Below are 22,365 nucleotides of genomic sequence, written 5' to 3'. Positions count from 1 at the left end.
ACTCCTACTGAGAAGAAACTATTTAATTTTTATTTAAAAAAATTCAAAATTTAAAAAAAGTTTAAAATTAATTTAGAAAATCTAAATTTAAAAATTGGTTTTTCCATGATGGCATCTGCTAATTATAGCAGAAAAATGGCAGATTTAGTGAAAGACCGGGATAGAAATAGTGCCAATAAAGAAGGTATTGTTTGTTAATTTATTTATTTAAAAAATCGGTGTTTTTTATTATTTTCTAATTTGATTATAACAATTTTTCATGTTATATTTGAAAATTTTTGTAATGACTAAATTTAAGAAGAATTCAATCAAAAATGTTACAGCAATGCATTTTCAAAACATTTGTTTGGAGTTGCAAATTAAAGTTTTCATAATGTCATTGTAACATAAGTTGTTTTAATTAATACTGCATACTAAAGGTTACTGTTTTTTTCATTATTCACGAGTTGTTTTTCAAATGCAAATTTTAAGGCAAGCTTTAATTAGCCGATATTTTGTATTGTTTACTTGAAAATTATATCACTGTATTGGCCTGAGCGTAAGATTAGCATTTAAAACATCTTTCCACCAATTATCAGTTGCTTATAAGAGATTAGGGCACATTAAAAATGTCCATAATTCTGTTGTTTACTTACTGGGAAATACGAAAAATGTGGAGAGAATGATGTCATTGTACCAAGTATAAAATTTTAAGAATTATTTCCTCCATCCTATGCCTTAGAGGAGGGGGGAGGGGGATAAATGCTTCATGATCCAAATATGGGCCAGTCTTGGATCTCCCTTCTTGATTGAGGTAGTTGAAAAATATACACCATGGTTTATAGTTTTTTTTATATGTCTGAAGTAATTATTGCAGAGAATGTTAGATATTTTTTTTCGGTTTAGTTGAAAACCACACTTTGTTGTAGATTCTTCAGAAATATTTTGTCTTTAGTGCAAGGAAATGTGGCAAGTAATTTGATTATGCTATGCCCTGAAATATTACTTTGGGCTTAGTGCAGAAATGTGTGACGATCACTCTTTTTTATAAGCTATTCGGAAATATCTGCATTTAGTGCAATAATATGTGATTGTGTCATTTGCAACAACCTTACCTGCAAATTTAATTTTAAATAAAAAAAAATTCTTTTGCATTTCATAGTTGTAATGATACGATTTGTAGTTCATTACCAACAAATAAAAAAAAGTATCAAATTTTCTTTTTTGCTTTTATTTTTAAAAGAAATTGCTAGTAATATAATATTGTAATATAAAATATTAATGCATGCTGATTTAACTTTATTAGAAATAATTTTTTATAAGTAGAATCTGCCTACATATTACAATAGTGCTGAAATAAGACCTTATTTTGCTTTATATAAAGTATAAATGATAACAGAATAATCATTGTTTAATGATAACATGTAGAAATATACTTTCTATTTATTCAAAATATTTGAAGTAGAAATTTCTATGTTTGTAATACTACTTTTTCAGAGATTTGCATAAAAAATATAAATTTAATTACTACAGTTAATTTTTTTATTTTGAAGACTGTTTAATGAATGCATCCTATTAAAAGACAAATACATCTGCTATTCATAAGAGATAGTTAAGAGAATCATAATATCCAAATATCTTGAAAAATGAAATTACATAATACATTACTTTAAGCTTATTCAAAAACAGTTTAGCATTCTTAGTGAATATAATTTCTACTGTTGATACAATAGTTTTATCTCAGATGACTTAATCTAAAAGAAAAATGCTTTAGTTTTGATGTCTGCTCTTTTATGTTATAAATAATTGATATTACTCTCTTATTACATTTTCATAAAATAGTGGAAGTAGTCATCTGCTATTATTATTGCAATTTGCTGTTTTCTTTCATGTATTTAAAAATAAAATAATTTAAGTTACCTTTTTAAGGATATTAATGCAAACATACAACTTTATTAGACAAAAAATATATATATTTATAAGTGTTTCTATTATTCATTTAATTTCAAATAAAATAATTTTGGTTTGATAATTCATTTTTCAAAAATTAAATGGGATTTTTCTTTTCCCAGACTTTTTTTTTCATTCTGATTACTTTTTGCTTTTGATTGAACTAATTCAGTAAATTTACATATAAAACTATTTTAATTCAATGTGTTTTGATTATTTAATTTAATCATGAATAAAATTTTTAAAAAATGGAGATTAAGTTTTTGGAATTTTAAAGATTTATTAAATTTCATATGAATTCAACAAACCACAGATTAACATAACATATTCAGTAAAATTTTTGCACAAAAAATGCATCAAAAAACAAATTTTATCATTTAAATTTACATTCTTGGCTTATTAATTCAAATAAAACTGACATTTGACAAATCCAGTGATTGCTGTATGTTTTTAATGAGGTTTCCTAAGCCTTTTTGTGGGCCATCCAATGTGAAAAAGCAGCATTCATGTTTTTCAGCTGGGGATATTAATTGGAACAAATACTCAAATTTGCCAGTGTGTTTCACCTTGATTAGGATTGAGTTGTTCAGATGGACAGCAGAGGATTCCCAGTTCTGGAAAAGATGTGGATGGTGAGAAGAGGAAATTTGAAGAGGAGGAGGATATTGATGGAGTTGCCCTGGATGACTCTGAGCCAAAGAAACAGAAAGTGAATGTTGGGTTCACCAAAACCTTTGGATCACTGAAAACTTTAAAATTCAATGAAAAGAAGAACCCAGCACCTATTACAATTAAATTGGGGTCTCAGGTAATAACTTTTTCATCTTAAGATTTAAATCCTTAGACATATCTAAGTAATTTTTTATACTTATTGGTTATATTGCCTTTAAAGCCAGACAAGTCGAGAAGATAAAACAGTGATGAATTCTGTCACTGTTTTTAAATGTTGGCAATATTTAACATATCAATTTTCATGTTGGTAATTCCCAATGCATGATTTTTATTAACTGATAAGTACCATTTTTTCCCTTTATTGTTTTAAATTTAAATTATTACAGTTTTAACATGCATTTCAATGCATGTTAAAACTGTAATATGTGCCTGATGTGTATATAGATTTTTCTTTTGGTTAGTGAAATGCGGCAGACTATTATTTCTTTATTCAGGTTTGTCATCGCTGATAATGAAATTTAAATTCCCTTGTAAAGAATGATAAACAGCACTCTGCAGAAACTTAATGTTTTGTGTCTATGTATAATTATTGCTCATTTTAGCTAATCTTGATCAGATAGATAACATCTAAACAGTAGTATATTTGCATTATCATGAAGCATTATTTTCACATATCTTTTATTTGTTCATTCTTTGTCTTGGTGGAGGTGTTAAGACTAAGTCTATGATACATTCCATTGAAATGATCTAAGTAATTTTAAATAGCAGTATGTGGTTCTTGTTGATATTTATGTCCCCTTCCCTCCCTCAGTTTGTTTGATGATTTTCAAATTTCACTTGGATCCATTATAAGCAGGAGATAACTAAGACGGTTTCTTTTATTGGTGTTTTTAATTTTTTACAATTTTTTGTGGGGGCTGTAAATATTAACTAGTACTAAACATAAGGAGCATCATTGAGTATATATTTCACAATATCTGTTATGAAATGAAATATTACACAAATGTTGCATGTGTGATCAGGATATATCTTATAGGGCAGTTATTAGATATGCAAACAAAACTTTAAGCTTCTTTTCATATTGTATTCAAATTTCTCTTCCTCTTATTTATATGAAAAAATTAAGTAGGGTATGTAGCATTTCGTGAAGTTCTTAAATTTGAAACCATTTTTAAACCTTTTAAAAATATTTAATTTTGAAAAAAAAAAAAAAATTCTAAAGTGCAGGGAAAATTTTATTGTTAATATCAATTAATTTATTTCATTTTTATCAAAGACATGCCCAATTTAAAGATATTATAAATCTCAATCTATATTTTTAATATGTATATAGCAGTCATTGCTTGTTGTGATTATGGATGTAACGATCACTCAGTACTTCTGATCAAAATAGTTTAAAAGGATCTCTTGTATCTTACTGCATGCACAATTTGCTGACTGTAGCGATGATCAATTTCGATGATGAATGAAAAATCTAAAATTAGCAGTAGAACCAGAAAAAATAGAGAGAGAGAAGAAGAAGAAAAAAAGCCATTTTCTTTAGATTATAACCTTCTCTGGACCAATCTGCTTCCTTTATCCTCTGCAGTTTTTTGCCTATTTCCCTTCAGGGAGCTAATGACTGTGACCAAGAACATTGTCATGAGCAAATGCTGTACATTGAGCATGAAAGATAAATGTGATATTCTGAAAAAAACTTTTTAACATTTTAGACTTAGCAGAAACCTGCAGATATATTGAAAATTTCCCAATTGTTTCTTTATTCATTGCTGAATGGTTAAAATGACATATTGAATCTGTAGTTTAGAAGAATAACCTTTTATTGCATAAATAAAAGGAATAAGGTGGCAAATATGCTTTGAAAGTTTTCTGCTTAAGAAAAGGGATGCTTTGTTAGAAGAATGAAGATTTTTAGAAGATGATTTCAATAGCATGCTGAATCTCTTGATGATCCTCATTCCTAAGAATGATTTCTCCATTAAATGTTTGATAATCCAAAAAAAATATAGCCTCAATATTTTTTTTTTCTTTTCACTTTTCTACATTGTGTTAATTTTTTTAATTAAAATAACCAAATAATATAAATTATGTCATGTGGTTTATTTCTTCTGGCATCCTTGTTATTATTTTTAAGATATTTTGATTGTAATGATCATTTAGATGTAGTTATTATTTTGGCTCAGACCAAAAGTATTCTTTACAAGTTTCACCCATTGCATATTTATATTGATTTTAATCAATATTTTATAAATCAGATTTTCAATTCTTATATCAATTTATTACTCAAAAATACATTAGAATTCTCAATAAGTAATGAAACTTGATTAAAGCTCTAAGCCTTATAACCATTTTTAGAATTAGTTTTATTATAAGAGAATATTTCAATTAAAATATGCAAAGTCATTTTTTGATTTAAGAACACTTTCCACATTTTGATTTGGAAATTGATTTGAACCCTTTACTATTCTAATACAATATTTCAGATTTTAAAAAATCAATTTAAATAAAATAAAAAAAAACATGAATATTAATAGTTCATCAAGACCATTATTAAGTTTTTTTGTATTGAAGGTTAAAATATTAATTGATTCTCTTAAAAGGCATCCTTTAATTTGTAATTCGTAGATATAAATATGAAAAAGTTTTTGTTGCCTCCTAAAATTTTTTGGTCTTGCTATATTTGTTTCTACATTTTCAGAAATGATTTATCCATCCAGATTGACTGGCAGTTTTTTAATTTTAAGGAATGTCGAAAGATTGTCACAAATTTTTATAGCCGATTTATATTTTGTAAATGAAATTTTAAATTTTTGTCAAACCAAAAGGTTATTTGTTATTTTGTAATAGAAGGTATTGGGCATATATATATATATATATATATATATATATATATATATATATATATATATATATATATATATATATATATATATATCAAAATTATACATTATTATAAAAAAGAAAACCTCTTATGCTTAGAAATTCTTTAATTTTTGTAGCATTTTTTCTCTATGAATCCTATTATGACATTTGTAATCTGTTAATTTGGTAGAATAACTCTATACTTTAAATTGAGTTAACATTATGCAAATATTACTATTTATTCCATAAATTTAGCAACTTAAGATATCTTGTTGTCTTAGTGTCTTATTATTATTCCAAAATTCAGTTGTATTTTCTGTCATGCAGTAATTATTATAACTGCTTTAAATTTCCTTCACAGGGTACTGGTACTCCAAGGAGTTTTTAAATTCATCTCAATCAGTGCATTATAATTTTATTTTTCTCTATGTTGTGTGCGTTTATCTTGAATCATCGCTTTTAGTCATCATTCTTTTTCTGATAACCAGCCATTCACTTTTGGTCTTGGCTTAAATCTATTTGTTATTACTCAATAACTTAAACAGTTCTTGTAATTATTGGTATAACTTCAGGCGATTGATTTTTTTTTTATTTTTGTACATAATAACTGTTTTGTTAAATCCTGTAGCTGTATTTAGTTCATTTACAAATAAATTTCACCACCATTTCTTTTTGTAAAATTGTGATGGTAAGCATTCAACATTTAATCTATCGGAACAGTTCTATTCATATCTGAATTATTTTTGTGAATCGGATTTGATTGTTTCTCTACTAACCTTTTTCATTTGTTCAATGAATACTTTTTATCTAATTGCATTTGAAAAAACATTTACTATAGAAATATCATTTTGGGTTATCTAAATTCTTAGCTGTCACGTATGTAATCTAATTAATCATATTGAGAATTATTCCAGATTACCAATTAAAATCAATTCTTTTGGCTAAAATTGAAAATTTCCTTTTCAATGGAAACTTATAATTGGTGGGGTTTTTTTCCCCTTTTTACAGAATACTTATAACCAGGAATTGTTATCACTTGGAATGTGGAAGTTAAATAAATTATATAGGAAATGCAATTCTTATTTAAAGTATATCTTATGTGTTATTAGTAATCTTCTTCTTTTAAAATATATCTAGATATTTAAAAGGTTTGGGTTATTTCTCAATATTATATGAATTTTTATATAGTCCATAATTTAAAATGTAAAAATATAGGCCATTTGTATGAATTTCTGTGCATTAACTATCTTATGTCCTTAGCATGATTTCTGCATCAAAAACTCTTGTCTTTTAATTACAAATAACCTCTTTTTGAATTAACATGAATGAAACGACAGTTTTAAACAAATTTTTAATTTGATTTTTTTAGTTGGAAACATCAATTTTAAAATGTCTTTGAATTTTTCATTTTCCCCTCTCAAATTTTAATCTTTTTTTTCTGTAATATAACCAACAAAGATTATTTTTGTGTTAAAATTAGTAATATCTGATTAAACATTTCTTAAAAAAGCAAGATGCACTCTCTTTAAAAAAATATTAATTTATTTTATTTCTTTAACTTAGAAAGCAAAAGAAGGGAAACCAATTTTACAAAAAGCAAGTGCCTCAGTCGCGTCTGCATTCAATCAAGAAAGTGATGTAAGTATTTTATTTAATTGCAATGTATTAATTATCTGCTGTTTATATTGTTGTTTGAGTAATTCTCTTATTTCCTTGATTCTAATCTTTTATCCTTGTGGGAGAGAAAAGTCCCCTCTTTATTTGTTGTTATATAATATGGGCAGGGGATTATGGTATGTTTTAAATTATATATTTCAAATTTTTTCAGGTAGTTTACATAAAATTAGGCTAATACAATATATTTATGTTTGCCTGTTAGTCATAAAATTGTGATTCAATTGTATATTTGTCATTTTGTTGAAAAAAATCAAACAATATTAGAATCTAAAAATTTTGAACAATATACTAAAAAAAGCCATAAGTGTTTTAAATGATCTAATTTAAACACTCTACTAAAATTTTGAAAAAATAAAATTGACACATTCAAATTAATAAAATAAAATTTAGCAATTGAACTTTTAGTATATTAGTGCTAGATAATAGCGCAATTGAACTTTTAGTATATAGTTGCTAGATAATAATTATGATGCTAACATTGAAATATTCTAATTTTATTTCTCCCTATTCAAAATTAATTTTTTAAGAATTTTTTTGTTTTTGAATAATAAAATATTGTTTATCCTTTGTTACATAGAATCCATGTTAAGTGTTGATAAAGGGAATTAATTATAATTGTATTAAATTTTATACGTTAATTTCTGAAGGTTTTGAATTCTATGGATTAATAGTAAATATGGTGATTCTTGTTCATATAACTGTCTTTTATAATTCATTATAAAATGTTCATCTGAAAGCTGGTTATTTTTAATAAATTTCAAAAGTAATGAAAAAAATTGAAATTATTAATATGTTGAAAGCATATTAATCAATATTCCTTTGTAATGTTAGATGAAATTGATTAATTATGAATAGGATGCTAACTTTTGCAGTTCATGAAATAATTTATTTTGTTCAGCAATGCAATATTTCATTGGTGGTTATTTATTTTTCCAATCTATTTCTTAGGGTTAGTAATTGCTTAAGTCCTTCTATCACACCTTACCCTACCCTACACCTTATTTTCTGATAATTTTATAAGTACTTTCCATTTTTTCACATATAAGTTGTATATATGTATAAATATATATTGTACTGCATTGTGTGTATGCATGTGTTATGAATTTAGAAACTATTAATATTGTTACGAGTCTGTAATGTTTCCCGGCATAGTTAATTCCATCATCAGGATTTTTCACACCATTGGGAGAACAAGGAATTTAAAAATTGTCTTTAAAAAAAAACAGGAAAAGGCAAGAAAATATGAAAGTTTTCATAAAAACTGGGAAAATACAGAAAATTTTAAGTCTCGTTTCTTTTTTTTTTTTTTCCCCTAAAAAGTGGAGTTTCTAAAGATTTCAAGAATAAAATGTCATAGGCATAGCTTCCAAAAAACGAAATTATACCATTCGTGATTGTGAAATGCGGAAAATCTCCTCTTTTTTTTATAAATAACTTCAGTTTCAATTTGCAAGTTCTTTTTTAATGAGATCCCAAATTATAGCTAATGAGCATATACAAGACTTCTGTAATTATATGAAATAATAGAATAGAATTGCGGCAGCAGGACAGTGGTTCTAATCAAAGTAGATTAAAGAATTTTTTTAGAAAACAATTAGTTGCTCAAAATCCATATTTAATATGAATTGGATGTATTTAAAAAAAATTAATCCTGATTTTACTGAATGGGTTCGAGAAATTCCACAACAGCCATTTATTGTGTATTATTTGTTTTGTAAGAAGATAATAAGCTTAAGTAATATGGTATAGAGACACTTACTAGTCATGCAAGAAGAGGGAAACATATAAGATTGTGTACCATTTCAAAAGAGTCATCATTGATGTTGGACTTAGTATTTAAAAGGAATACAGGATAAGATGACTCATCAAATATGAAAATGTCAAATTTAATGTTGGAAAATAAACCAATTTCAAATTTTTTAGTTAAAAAACAATAATTTAAAGCAGAATGCTTATGGGCATCAAAACTTTTTGCGTCACATTCATCCTATGATGCATTCAATGATGTATTGGAAATATTTTCACATATGTTCGCTGAAAAAGAAATAGCTAAAAAACATATGTTAGACTGTACAAAAATGTCGTATCTTATATGGTATGGATTAATTCCATTAAATTGATAGCTGAAAAAACTGTAGAAATTGATGCTCATTTGCATAAATTGGCAAAAATGAATAAATAAAAATAAAAGTAATATTGCTTTGCTATTGGCATGTTTCCTCGCATCTTGAATATTCATACAGGGAAAATTGATTTTTTTTTTCTACATTTGTGTGTCAATTGTGATCACAGGCAAGATAGTTTTATGAACAGCTCAATTGGATACTGATTTGATTCGGTTTCAACTGTCCCTAGAAACTCTGGACTATAAAATGGATGATGTTGGAATCTTCAAAAATTTTGGCAATAGGACCAATGAGAAGCGAGTTATTTGATTGTTCAAGAACATTTTGTGCCCTGTTCCGGAAGTTATTAAAGGCTGACAGTCCAAACCAAAGTCAGTTGTATAGTTAGAGTTGGATCAATCCAACAAAGCACTAGTATTGAATGAGGAGTAAGCGATTAGTGATTGAGCAATGTGCTAAATCTTGGAGACAAAAGTATCGTAACTGCATCGAGTTGTGTATTGAGTAGCCAGTCATATAGTTATGGATTGGCAGTTGAATTCAGCTAAAGTAAGGAGACAGCACAGAATAGCAGGTGTTTGGATGTGACCTTAGAGAATAGTTATAGGGATTCTCTCTACCTGCTGAGTTCAGTCTGGCTACTTTGTGTGCTGTGGTGGTTGTTTACTACTAATTACTATTTGTTGGCTGCTTCTTGTTCTAAGTGCTGCTTGCATTGCTTGTATACATCTCAGCTGTGTATTTAGCATGTGTGTATTCAATAAATATCATTCTTTGTTATTGTGAACTGCTATCTGTGTTATCATACATCTACTAATGCAAACCTGTTGAAGTTTAGCTGAATTTTCTGTAACACATTTTAAATGGTTGAGACATTCTTATTGCTTGGTGTTATTTCATGTAAAAGAATGAGTTAAAGCTTTACTAGAAATTAGATTTTGTATGAAACAAACAAAAAAAAATGTGTGATCTTTTAATTATTGATTATAATTAGTCAGTTATTATTTTTGCTTATTAATTGACTTTACTTAGTCAGTTATTATTTTTTATGATAAAATATTTATGTAATTAAAATATATAGTGATTATGTTTATAATAAATGAAATCTATATCTATAGAGCATTAATTAATTTATTTTGGAAAAATATTTTTTTAAAAAAAATTGTCTTGATAATTTAATATTATGTAATGTTATCCATATTTTATGTAATGTTATTCTTTATTTCTATTATCTTTCTCTGTTACCATAGGAAGAAGAAGAAATGCCTCCAGAAGCTAGAATGAGAATGAGAAATATTGGAAGGTATACTTCACCATTGCTATCAGTTTATGCATTATGTTTAAATGTTTACATTAATATTTCAAATGACAATTTAAGAACTCTATTATTAGCCATCCAGTTTTATTTTGGCATTGTTCATTGTACAGTCATAAAAAACGTTGTCATTTGAAAGAGCTTAACATACTCTTAAAGATTTATTTTTCGATTAAAAATCTAGTAAGAGGCCTTCTATATCTTGAAATAAAAGCAAACTCCAAAATTTTCAATAGCAACATCCAAATTATAAAACTGCATGAAAAGTTATTCTCAGGACCAAGTTTCGTTAGTTTAGGTCTTAAGTTTTAATATCTGAAAAAAAAGTTACTAAATTAAAGTTAAACATTTTTTTCAACTGCAATATATTTAAATTTTGGTATAAGTTGAAGAACAAGTTTATTTTATGGGGACAGGCAAAATTTTAGCTCATTCCTACCCATTGCATTCAGTTTTCTGTGTTCTTAAAATGGTGCATAAACAAATTTCAAAATATCAGCAGTTGTTGCTCTTGCATTTTTGAAACAAATTTCGTTTTCTACATTATTTTAATATAAGAATCTATATAAAAAAAGCAGTAGCAAAAGAACTAAGGGGGGGGGGGGAATCCTTTACCATAATATTTTATCAACAATCATTACTTTTCCAAATGGAAGATGGTTTCTATGCTTGTAGCATGCTAGAATTTTTAGTCGGCTCGTATATCATTTACAGTATAGCAAATTCTCAAAAATGGGAATTTTACTTTGTAGTAAATACTTTGTACGATTTAACTATTTGATTTTACAAACATTCTGGCAAATTATTTATCTTAATAATTTTTGGGTAATGAATTCCATATTTTCTAACAAAAACAAAATAGTGGGGGGGGGGGGCATTTGTGTTAGATTTGTTGTGTAATATTTCTCACACAAGTCTCAGATTTCATAAGATTAATCTGCTGTAATTTTAATTATTGTAATATTGTATGTAATAATAAATGGAATAAAAAATTCAAGCATCAAAATATTATTCAATAATGCATTTAATATTAGAATTTTTTTTAGTAATATATATGTTATAATACAGGGTATTTTAAAAAGATTGAAATGTAGTTTAATTCTTTACTCATTAGAGATAAGTGGAGGATGTAAATTGCAAAATAGTTCAAAATAAGGTACAGAATAAAACTATGTAAATAAAAAAAAAATGCCATTAATTTTCAAAAAGGGTTATTAGGGTCTATAGGAGTTAATTTTTGTTTAACTCCTATAGATAAATTTGATCAATATGGAAGTTTTTCTTTTCCAACCTACAGTATCATTAGAAAATACATATACCTGTATCTTTAAAACCAAATGAATTATGATGCAGAAGAAAAAAAAAATGACTTGTACCATTTTTCACATTATGTAAAATGTTGTTTCTTCAGTGAAAATAGGGTCCATACACAGATTGATGGCAGAAATTTGAAATAAAAAATGTGATAGCATGTGCCAAAAATATACCAAATGTTTTTGGTGTATGCTCTTAAAATAATGCATTACATTGTTTCATGTCTATTGATGAGTTTAAGCAGCGGTGGCAGGAATAATGCAAACTGATAAAGAAATGCAGGAATAGAGTAATGCCACAAAAAAGAGTAAGAAATTAGTTTATTTCTATCTGAATTGGTAAGATATTAATTTTAACACTAAAATTGTTTTAAACAAAATATATATCTTATATATATTTGTAACATAAAACAAAACTTTCCATTTTGATGCTTTCAGCAGCATAATGGAGAATCTGGCTCAGGTCCAATTTAAACAAAACTTTCAATGCTGTTGAATATTTCGTTGCAGAAAATAATTACAATTCTTCCAAAAAATTTCACTATGAATATTCTTTCATGAATAAAGTAGCAATTGATTTTAACAATGCAATTTGAAGCTTTACAGGTGCTCTTAAAGTGCACAAAAAAACACACATTATTACCGACATCTAAAGAATATTTAAATATGGAAACAACCCCTTAACAGAAAATGTTAAATATCTCCAATGTAATCATGGTATATTAACTAAAAGTTGTGCTCCAAATGTTTTTTCCCATGGGGAATCGGTTCATGCTGTCAAAAAAGGTTGTTGTCATAAGATATTTCTAAGTTTATGTAATTTTTAATTATGTAAACAACCCTCTATGAAAATTTTATGCAAAAGACTTTTTGGTATTCATTTCTACCTTTAAAATGGTGCTTTTAGTTTTTATATAGAATGATTGATTGCAGAATGAATTTGGGTGGCTTCCTTTTCATCTATCTCTCTCATACGATTGTACATAAAACAGATTAATGGAGTCAAGCCCTTATAACACTATAAAACAGCTAAAAATATATCTGTTTGTTTTTTAATTTTTACATCCTGTAATTTGCTTTTTTACCTCCCACGTAAACTGCACTGGCAATATTGTGTGAAAATGTAGTTACCCACTTTTTTTAAAAAATCTTTTTTAACAAAAAGATTGCAATATATTATAAAAACATTTTATTTAATTTTATAAAAGGGAATGCCTTAAAAATGACAAAAATTTTTGTCAAAATAAGAATTCAGCAGAAGTTTCTTGCTAAAACATTGCTTGTCCAAGTAAAAAGTAGAGTTAAAGGAAGTGAAATTGCAGAGCAATATTTATTTGGAAAAAAAAAAATCTTAATTCTCAAAAGTTTGATTTTTGAATCTCTTAAACAAAATGAAGCTGTTTGCTGTATCAAAAGTAAATGATGCATTCTCAAAAGTAAACGATTAAATGCCAGTTGAGTCATGTTGATGAAATAGATGTAGAAAACAAAACAAAAAGGCAGTAATGTATCTGAAATATGCTACAAAGGTTAATTGAGCATTAATAAAATATTTACTAAAATATGCTTGTGAGCTATATTTACAATAAAGAACTGACTTTTCCTTTGTATTTGTTGTCCTTTATCATTTAAAATTGGACAATTTACTTTTTAAAAAATTCTGTGAGAAAATGATAAGCCATCGATTTCTTATTTTTATAAATATTTTGAAATGAATTTCAAAGCCAATTGGGCTGTAGTTTTGATCTTTTTGTAAATTGGGTATATAATTTATACTTTTTGCATTTTTTAAAAATTATATGTGTGTTGTGCTGCATTTTTGGATTTCCTCTTTTTTGCCTTTTGGTCAATCACATGCCTGTTTTAAACTGTGTTTCCACCTTAAATTTTATCAATCGTGAAAAATCCATGATTGGATGAATGAATGAAAACAATCTGACTTTCAGTGTACCATGAAATATATTGTTGAAACGGCAAGGAAAAGAAAAAAAGTGGGGTGAAAATGTGAAGATTTAAATTGATATCATTAAAACAACATTTTTTAAAATTATGTAAAAAGTAGTTGTGTATAATATTTTCAGAAGTTATATTCAACAAATCCACATTTTTTTTTTCATTAATAAGGAAAGTTAAAAAAAAATCGTTCTCAGCTTCACCTATTTCTCCCCCATGGTAAATTTGGAGATCTGGATAAAGCAGTGTAGATTGCCAACGTATACAGATACATTTTCTCTTTTATTAGATAATGAACTCACTTTTCTTTAGCATGTATTGATTTAAAACATACTATTAGACTTCTTGAAGTTAATTGATGTTGATGAAGGAAACACACACACATAGTGTTTTGCAGAATGATAAATTAGCAGTAATTTTGGAAATATGATTTTTTTTTATCAATAATTGTCTGGTTTGTTTGATGGATAATTGACAATAATTGTCTGGTTTGATTTTGGAAATATGATTTTTTTTTAATCAATAATTGTGTGGTTTGTTTGAAGGATATTCTTCTATATAAAAAGCATGAAAATCTTTTATGTTGTGCACAATTTTTTTCGTACTGAAACTTGAAGACCCTTCACTCAATTCATACCAAAAGCAAGTCATTTTAGTATAAGATTTTGATTTTAACTGACATAAGAACTGAAGTATACATCATTTCTATTTCTTACCAGGGGTGTTTGTGCTCCGGGGAAACCCCGGAATTCCGGGGATTTTGAACTTCGATACCCGGAAATTCCAGGGATCGTCGTTCAAAAGGAAGTAGGAATAATAATGAATTATTTATTTTGATCTGGGTAATTTTGTTTGCTTTGAAAGCAGAAAACGCAAGGTCAGTGTGTGTGGTGAAAACTTTTGCTTTCTTTCTCCAAAGGCAGTGATAAATGCGTGAAAAGGGGGGAAAAACTTCTTTTTTGTTCTTTCCTTATTGCGAGTTATGACTCATTCCCCCGGTTCTGGGACATTCGCTTCTGGATTCTTTTCTGCAAGTAGGCGCGGCAGAAAAAAAAGGGAGAGACTTCGTTCGACCAGATGTGCGATCACGTGACCTGGGTTCAAAGGTCTTAATTTTGAAAAATGAATGGTTATTAATTTTGCAAAAAAAGTATTTCATTGAACTTTTATAATTAGGTCATTCAATACTTCATATTTGTAATTTTTCATTTCTCCCCCCCCCCTTCTCGAAACTCCAAAATATCGGTTGTAAGTCCGTAAAAGTTTCAGGGGATTTTTTGGGGTCTCACAAACACCCCTGTCTTACTAAGGATGTAATTTTTAAAATCACTTAACAAGCATAATTTATTAAACAGAATGATAGAAAATTTTTATAACTATTATACTTGGGAAAACAATATTATTCTATTAGTGGGACACTTAAAATATTCTGAATATTTACACATTGGAAATTGTTGGAATGTTTTGTGCTGTGCTTCACAAATGCAGCTTTTGTTGAAATTATCTGGAGAAAACTAAAGAGATTGATGAAACAAAAAATATTTAACTTTTTTATATATATTGCTTATTACCTATGTTTGTATAATTTGAAAAACAGGATCATTCAAAATATTATTTGCATTTCTGATGCAAGCTATTGCTCAATATAATTTTAAACAATAGAGATTGGATTAAAAATTGATATTTTTGACAAATAGCTTGCTTTTGAATGCAGCGCACACACTAAGATTACTTAAATTATGGTATTTTGGAACTAGCTACCATCATTTACTGGAGTTTTCACATGTGCAAACACTTGGTAAAACATAATTTCAAAGTATACAGTAAAGAAAACAAAATTCCCCAGTTATTTGTAGGAACTAAAGAAACTTAGCATTTCTACTAAACATTCCAGAAATACTGATTCTGCCAAATTTGTTATATGATATATTATAATGCTATTAATGGGTAATGTACTTTAATGGGTTATATTTTTGGAAAACCCAATCTATTGTTTGTAAAGTTTTTTTATTCTTTCATTTTTAGAATGAAAAAATAATTTTCGAATTTAATAACTTTACTTTGTAAAATTAAAATATTTTTAATATATTATTTGATCATTATCTATATGAAAAATGAAAATATGTACTTGGTATTATATATAACAAATAAAATATATTTTAAATGCCTGTCAAATTGATGGATCGTGCAAAAATCAAATCTTTCATTGCTTGTTGTTCTGGAGTGGGAATATTCTTTCTATTTTATAGAAAAAAAATCAATGTTTCTTAAGTAAAAATTTTTATACAAAGGTCATGCCAGATTATTTTAAAGTTCCTGAAATTTCATAATCATATGTGATTACAAGAGTGTGCACTATAATCATACCCCAATAGTTGGTTTCTAAATTTGAAAGCAGTTTGCAATTTAAAAAATATTTTAAATGATACAAAGAGTTTTATTATTTCATACTAGTTGAAAGTAAATTGTAAAGTTAATAAATGGACTGCAGAAAAAATGAACTTTCCATTTTTATATAGTCCCTTTAATGTTATTAGTCATGTAATAAAATATTCATAAATAAAAGGTGATATTTTTTTAAGCTTATTCTTCTTTCAAAACAAACCAAATTACAATACATTTATTGCCTTGAATAACAAAATATAAATTTTTACCATTTAAAACATGCCCCCTCCCTATTAGAAATGTATACATACTTTCAGTGGTTTAGAATTTAGCTTCTGGTTACAATTTGAGGAAAAACTATATATGATCCATTATTTAATGAAATTTTAAATAAGTTTGATTTGATTATTGTTTTACTACTACAACTTTTTCATTCACTAAAGAACTGTTGGACAGAAACTAATAGTAAAGGTTCTACAAAATGATGGAGATAGTTTTCTGCTTGTTTTTTACATTATGACTTCGTAAATTTATAATGCTTTGAAATTACAATGAAATTAGCTGTCTATGTCCTGTTGTTTTATAGGTATCAATCATTTTATATTGAATTAAAAGGGGAAATCACATTGAAGTGTTGTACAGAACTCCCTAATCTAAGAAAAGGTCTTTTCTTAAAACTAGATAACTGCTTTTGACAGATATGTGACTTTTCAAAGTTGGCAATTTTTTAGCTAGCAATTGGCTACTTTAAGGGAATAAATTTGAGATCAGATTCCGTAGATATTGAACTTGCCATTCCTATTTTAGTTCACTAACTGTTTGTATCCTTTTGTTATCTATAATTTTATTAGTCAAAATGATTAACATATTTTATATTTTTGTGTTTGTTATTTAGTTGTTCTTACATTTATCTGTTCTTAGTTGTAAAATGGTTTCAGATGAGCCTAAGGGATTAATAAAAGATATTTTTTTGGATATTAGAGGATCAGTGTAAAAAAGAACTTCTGCAACTGATGGATATCCCCATTCCCTTTAAAATTTTATTCCATTTCGTCAATGTTTGGCTAAGGTCTTTATAGAATTTATTTCAAGTTGGCTTATAATTCACATTAATTTAATTGTTTATTATATCTTGTCAATAAATTTACCAATATTCCCCGAAATAATATTTGTATTCTTAAAATAATATTATTTTCAGGGATACACCAACATCAGCTGGACCAAATTCATTTGGTAAAACAAGGCAGGGATTTTGTGATTCTAAGAAAGTCTTTGAACGTCAGCTAAAAGAAAAAATGGAGCAGTTAGCTGATGAATAAAACGAATTTCTACATCTAAAGCATTTGTAAATTCTTCACATTGTCATGCCTAGTCTTGTCTGCAATACTTTTCTGTAGATAACTGATGTATTTGGCCCTGTGTTTGCTTTCTAATGTACACTACTGTCATGTAAAGTATATCTCATTAACTACTTGTTAAAAATTTTATCTGTAAAACAATTGAACAGTTCTGTATGGCCACAAATAAAGATGTAAATTTATTCATTGTTAATCATGTCTTATTTATTTAAAATGTAATCAAAAACCACAACAAAAATGCAAAATAAATTTGCAGTTTATTTATTCATTGAAGATGGCTTAAAATTATTAAATGTACTTTTAAAGTATATAAAATCATTGTTAAAGATATTAAATAATTTTATTTCCTGATCCAGCTCCCACTTTTTTATTTAATTCTAACACACATCTAGAAAAACTGATGATTTTTGCATTTCCTATACTCAGAGTGAAGAAATTAAAATCCCTCATGCTTACGACATTCTTTTAAAGGTATCTAAGATTTCCTTTTTTAAGTCTATACGACAAAGAAAACATCAGAATCATATAGTAAAATAACTGAAGGAAAAAATTTCGGAGACTTTCCTGATATAATGCAATTTAAACAGACATCTATTTATCATTGCCTCTCCACTGTACAAATTATACCTTCATCTAAAATAAATTGAAGTTAAAATTTTTAAAAAGTTCTTTTCTTCTTGATAAAGCATGTTCACCAAGTTCCTACACTATGCCAAATGATCCAACTAGATACTGATGTTTTATGTATTCCTGTCTCATTTCAATAATTAATCTTCCTCGCCGTATTCGAGTTTAAAAACATTGCTCACCATTAAGAAGCTCGGAATTTCTTGCTTTCCTGCATTTGAGGTTCAACAAGAAATAATTGAAGTGCTTAAGAATTTTTTAAAAAAAAATCCAGCATACGTTCCTGATTTAACAATTAAATGATTATTAGTGAATTCATCAATAATATTATTCCTTACAGAAATTTAAGATTTATGTAGTGTATTCTTGAGTTTATTTTCAATTCCATATTTCATTTATAATAGATTCATAAATAATCCATTTAAATAATTGAAATATTGTGAAGTTTTTTAAAAAAAAATTTCATCAAATCTAAAATTTAGAGTTTATGCATGATATTTAAATGAAAATAGACTTGTAAATTAGGGGGGGGGAGTATTTCAAGGTTCTAATACTTGTGAATGGCATGTGATAATCAGAATAAGGTAGTAAATACCTCAGAGGAAATTTTCACACTTCTGATTGTAATTTATCTCTTGTGTCAGAACACTCGCATGCTTCCAAACACAAATGTTTTGTTTTTAAATTCCCAAGCATTTTTTTCTGACTAATATAAATATTCTTATACTATTTATTTCAAAACTAATATTTATTATAAGAATGTTTTGAATTGTGTGTGTTTTCATTTATAATTTTGTATATGGAATTGTTGAATCTTGTATTCATTATTTTTAGTTCCAAATATTTTATCTGAAGCCATATCTATATTATTTAATATTTTATTACTAATTTAATAATTTTGTCTGGTCAAATTTTTCAATATTCAAAAATAATGTAGTCAAGTATATTAGATATTATCCTCACCAAATTAAGTTCATCAGCTGAATTTCTATTGAAAAATGGTTGGAATACCTCTGTTGACTATACCATTTAATTCTGTAATATTTTGGTAATGTTGATTATTTAATTTTACATAATATTTTTACAAATATAATTCTTTATCCCTTTATAAATCTAACATCTTTGTTGAAAATGATTTCTATATCAATGGAAACGAGTATCTCTTTTAAGTTGACGAGTATCTCTTTATTGTTGATGATTCGAACCTCGTTCGAATCATTTTATCAAATGAAGTGAAATGATGCTTCAAATTATTTATGCAAATGTTTTTCACTATATATATAAGAGCGGAAGCGCTCCTACTTAGATACTAGGATACTTAGATGCAGGGATCATGCTTAGACGAAGATTCAGATTTTCTTTTTTTGTGTTCGTAGTCTGTGTCGATGTGATATTTTATGATGCAATAAATGTTTGTTTGTTTGTCTCAAGAGATATTGTCTGTCATATATATTTAAATTTTAACTTACTTTGATACCACTATAAAGTAGGATTATGTCTCAAGGGGCCCTTTCTTCCACGTCTTGCTGTAAGGGAGAAATTGTATTGATATTTTTAATATAATTTAAATCTTAATTTCCTAGTTTTTATCTTAAATTGGCTTATGTTAACTTCATTCTAAAATGTTATCTTTCCTGATCCAGTTCCCGCTTTTTTTATTCAATTAATTCTAACACACGCTTAAACGAAATTGTTGAATTCATTGTTCCCACACCAGGAACAAAGGGATAATAATCCTTAGTATTGACATATACTTTTCAAAGATAATTAAGATTCCCTTTCTTAAGTCTACACGTGTCAAAGAAAGCCCTATCAGAATCTCTTAGAAAAATAACGGAAGGGAAAAATTTCTGCCCCTTTGCTCTTATATCGCACTGTAAACAGACATCTATCTTCTCTTCTTTGTACAAAACTTATGATTCCCACAGTGAAATAAATTGGAGTTGAAATTTCCAAGTTTCTTCTTTTTGGCCACGCATCTGCAAAATTATGTTTACATATATAGATATAAAATAAGCTCAACTGAACTGTATTAGATTTATTTTCTAACCACTTCAATTGAAGCATTAAATTAAAAAAAAATTACTTTCCAAGATGTTTAGGCTTTTGGATTTTCCCATGCCTCTGAGGATCCAGTAGCTATAATCCTGAATTATTATCAAAACAATTTTTTAATTTCACTTTCAGAGTGGGAATTCTCTTGTGTGAGTTGATATAAGTTGCCAACTGCCTGTTTTGATTTCTTTCTGCTTATATATTTTCATGATTGAATTTGTAATGTTTTTCTAAAATAGTCACAATCTTATAGAGCACGGAAAAAGAAACAAAAGCTTATGCAACCCAGAAGTTACTATAAAAGTACTTTTTTAAGGATGAACTGCAGTGTTGAAAAAATTTCGAAAATGCAGATGAATTTATTCTTATATGTGAGTATATGTAATTTAAATCATTTGCATTCTTAAAATTAATTATTTTTTAACTGCTTGAAATTTAACTCTATCTTCTAAGCTATGTGAGGATCTGACTCAAGGTTTATTTCTGTATGTTTTACTGTGCAGTGTGAAACTGTATTATCAAGAACAGATCGAATGCTAAATAGATGTTTGCACAACTAGATTTTGGTAAAATTCCCTTCTTAATAATATATAAATCTTGAATGTTTTCTCATATCCCCTCCCCCACTACACACACCACACAGATTTTTGTTATATGCACTGTGATCAAATTCCTGACTAAATTTAACAAATAATTAAGCTTCAAAAAGAACATTTTGACAAATAATGAAGAATAAAATTGCAATTTAACCCACTAACTTCCCCCCCCCTTCTCTTTTTTTTCTGAAAATTTTGCCTGAATTATTTATATATATATGCTCAAAAAGCTTTGTAATAGTATAATTATATTTTGTTTGGAAAGCATTCGATATTTTTGAAGAAAAAGGATCGTTATAAAATCATTTAAATAAAAAACAGAAAATTGCATAAGTAGCAGATAATTACTATAACCTCTTGCATATTTGTTGTATAGTATTCCATTATAATATAAAAATATGAAATTCTGTTCTTTTCAACTTACAAATTTCAAATTTGTCGCTTGTTGTAAAGAAATAAAGTCCAAAATACAAACTTTTTGTTACAATATAGTCTAATATGTGTAGAAGGAAACTAAGCTTTCAAGCATACTATATTATTTTTGGCACTGAGCGGTGTACATAAAATTCCAAAATCCCCAAATAGAGATCATGACTGTTAATGGGTTAAAGATACTTTATTTCCTGCTTATTTTCTGAAGTTGCATTACATATAAATATATATTCAGATATGATGATGATTTTATAATTTATCATGGGAATTTCAATAGTGATTACTAGAATGCATATTAGTAATTTTAAAAAAAATATTTATGATCAGATAGGATTTTTATTTTACTATTAGTAGATTCATTAAATTGACCATCCAACATTTCAACTAAATTTCATATAAATATTATTCTTAATCAATACAAATTTGTCATTTGTAATGTCAGAAACACTCTGTCTGAATTTATTAAAAGGTAAATTTATAAACTTTTTTAAATTTGAAGTTTTTTTCTTTTGTCTTTTAAACTTCTTTTCATATTATCCCGGGCTAAGAATATTTTCTTTATTTCATAACTGACAAAGAATCTGATTAGTAGAAACTAAACCATCAGATTAATATGTTGGTTTAATTAATTTTTTGTACCACACTGCTTTCCTACAATCCATATGTGAACAGCAATGGAGGTACTTATTTTTCTATTGGTTTCCCGATATGTTAATATTTTTCTACTTTAAAGATATATTGATATATACTTATTTAAAGCTAAGTTTGTTTTCTAGTTTTTGAAGGGAATAATGACTTATATAATATATATATTTTTTATTATTAAACAGGAAAAAACCCATTTTGAATGTCATTGTATATTTTCTTCCTTATGAACAAATATTTTGAATTAATTTTTTCATTTTTGTATTTTATATATGTGTATATATTCATGTAGTATTGTAATTTAAAGTGACTTTTTAATATAGCTTAGGATAAAACCCTTAAAATCATGAATACCCTGATGTGAAATGTTTTTCCAATTTTATTTTTAGTTATTATTCAAAGCAGTGCATAAGAAAGTTG

At 26.9% G+C, this 22,365-nt stretch overlaps 1 protein-coding gene across 1 annotated transcript; it reads left to right on the top strand.

Annotated features, from left to right (window-relative positions):
• Nucleotides 1–71: 71 nt before the first annotated feature.
• On the top strand, nt 72–17,772 carry LOC129969414 (PEST proteolytic signal-containing nuclear protein-like). The gene is made up of 5 exons (XM_056083978.1): nt 72–184; nt 2,505–2,737; nt 7,027–7,101; nt 10,517–10,569; nt 17,431–17,772. Exons 1-5 carry the CDS (start codon nt 106–108, stop codon nt 17,549–17,551), a joined length of 561 nt encoding a protein of 186 aa, XP_055939953.1. The 5' UTR covers nt 72–105; the 3' UTR covers nt 17,552–17,772.
• The last annotated feature ends 4,593 nt before the right edge of the window (nt 17,773–22,365 follow it).

This window comes from Argiope bruennichi, chromosome 5 (genome assembly GCF_947563725.1).
Source record: "Argiope bruennichi chromosome 5, qqArgBrue1.1, whole genome shotgun sequence".
Lineage (NCBI taxonomy): Eukaryota > Metazoa > Arthropoda > Arachnida > Araneae > Araneidae > Argiope > Argiope bruennichi.
The sequence above is the reverse complement of the archived record's forward strand: the minus strand, read 5'-3'. Positions and strand labels throughout refer to the sequence as shown.

What these genes read in the sequence shown, in the direction of transcription:
- LOC129969414 (XM_056083978.1), top strand. Translation starts at nt 106, where the DNA reads ATGATGGCATCTGCTAATTATAGCAGAAAAATGGCAGATTTAGTGAAA. An exon ending in CAATTAAATTGGGGTCTCAG is followed by an intron (nt 2,738 to 7,026) that starts GTAATAACTTTT and finishes TCTTTAACTTAG; the next exon opens with AAAGCAAAAGAAGGGAAACC. An exon ending in AGAATGAGAAATATTGGAAG is followed by an intron (nt 10,570 to 17,430) that starts GTATACTTCACC and finishes TATTATTTTCAG; the next exon opens with GGATACACCAACATCAGCTG.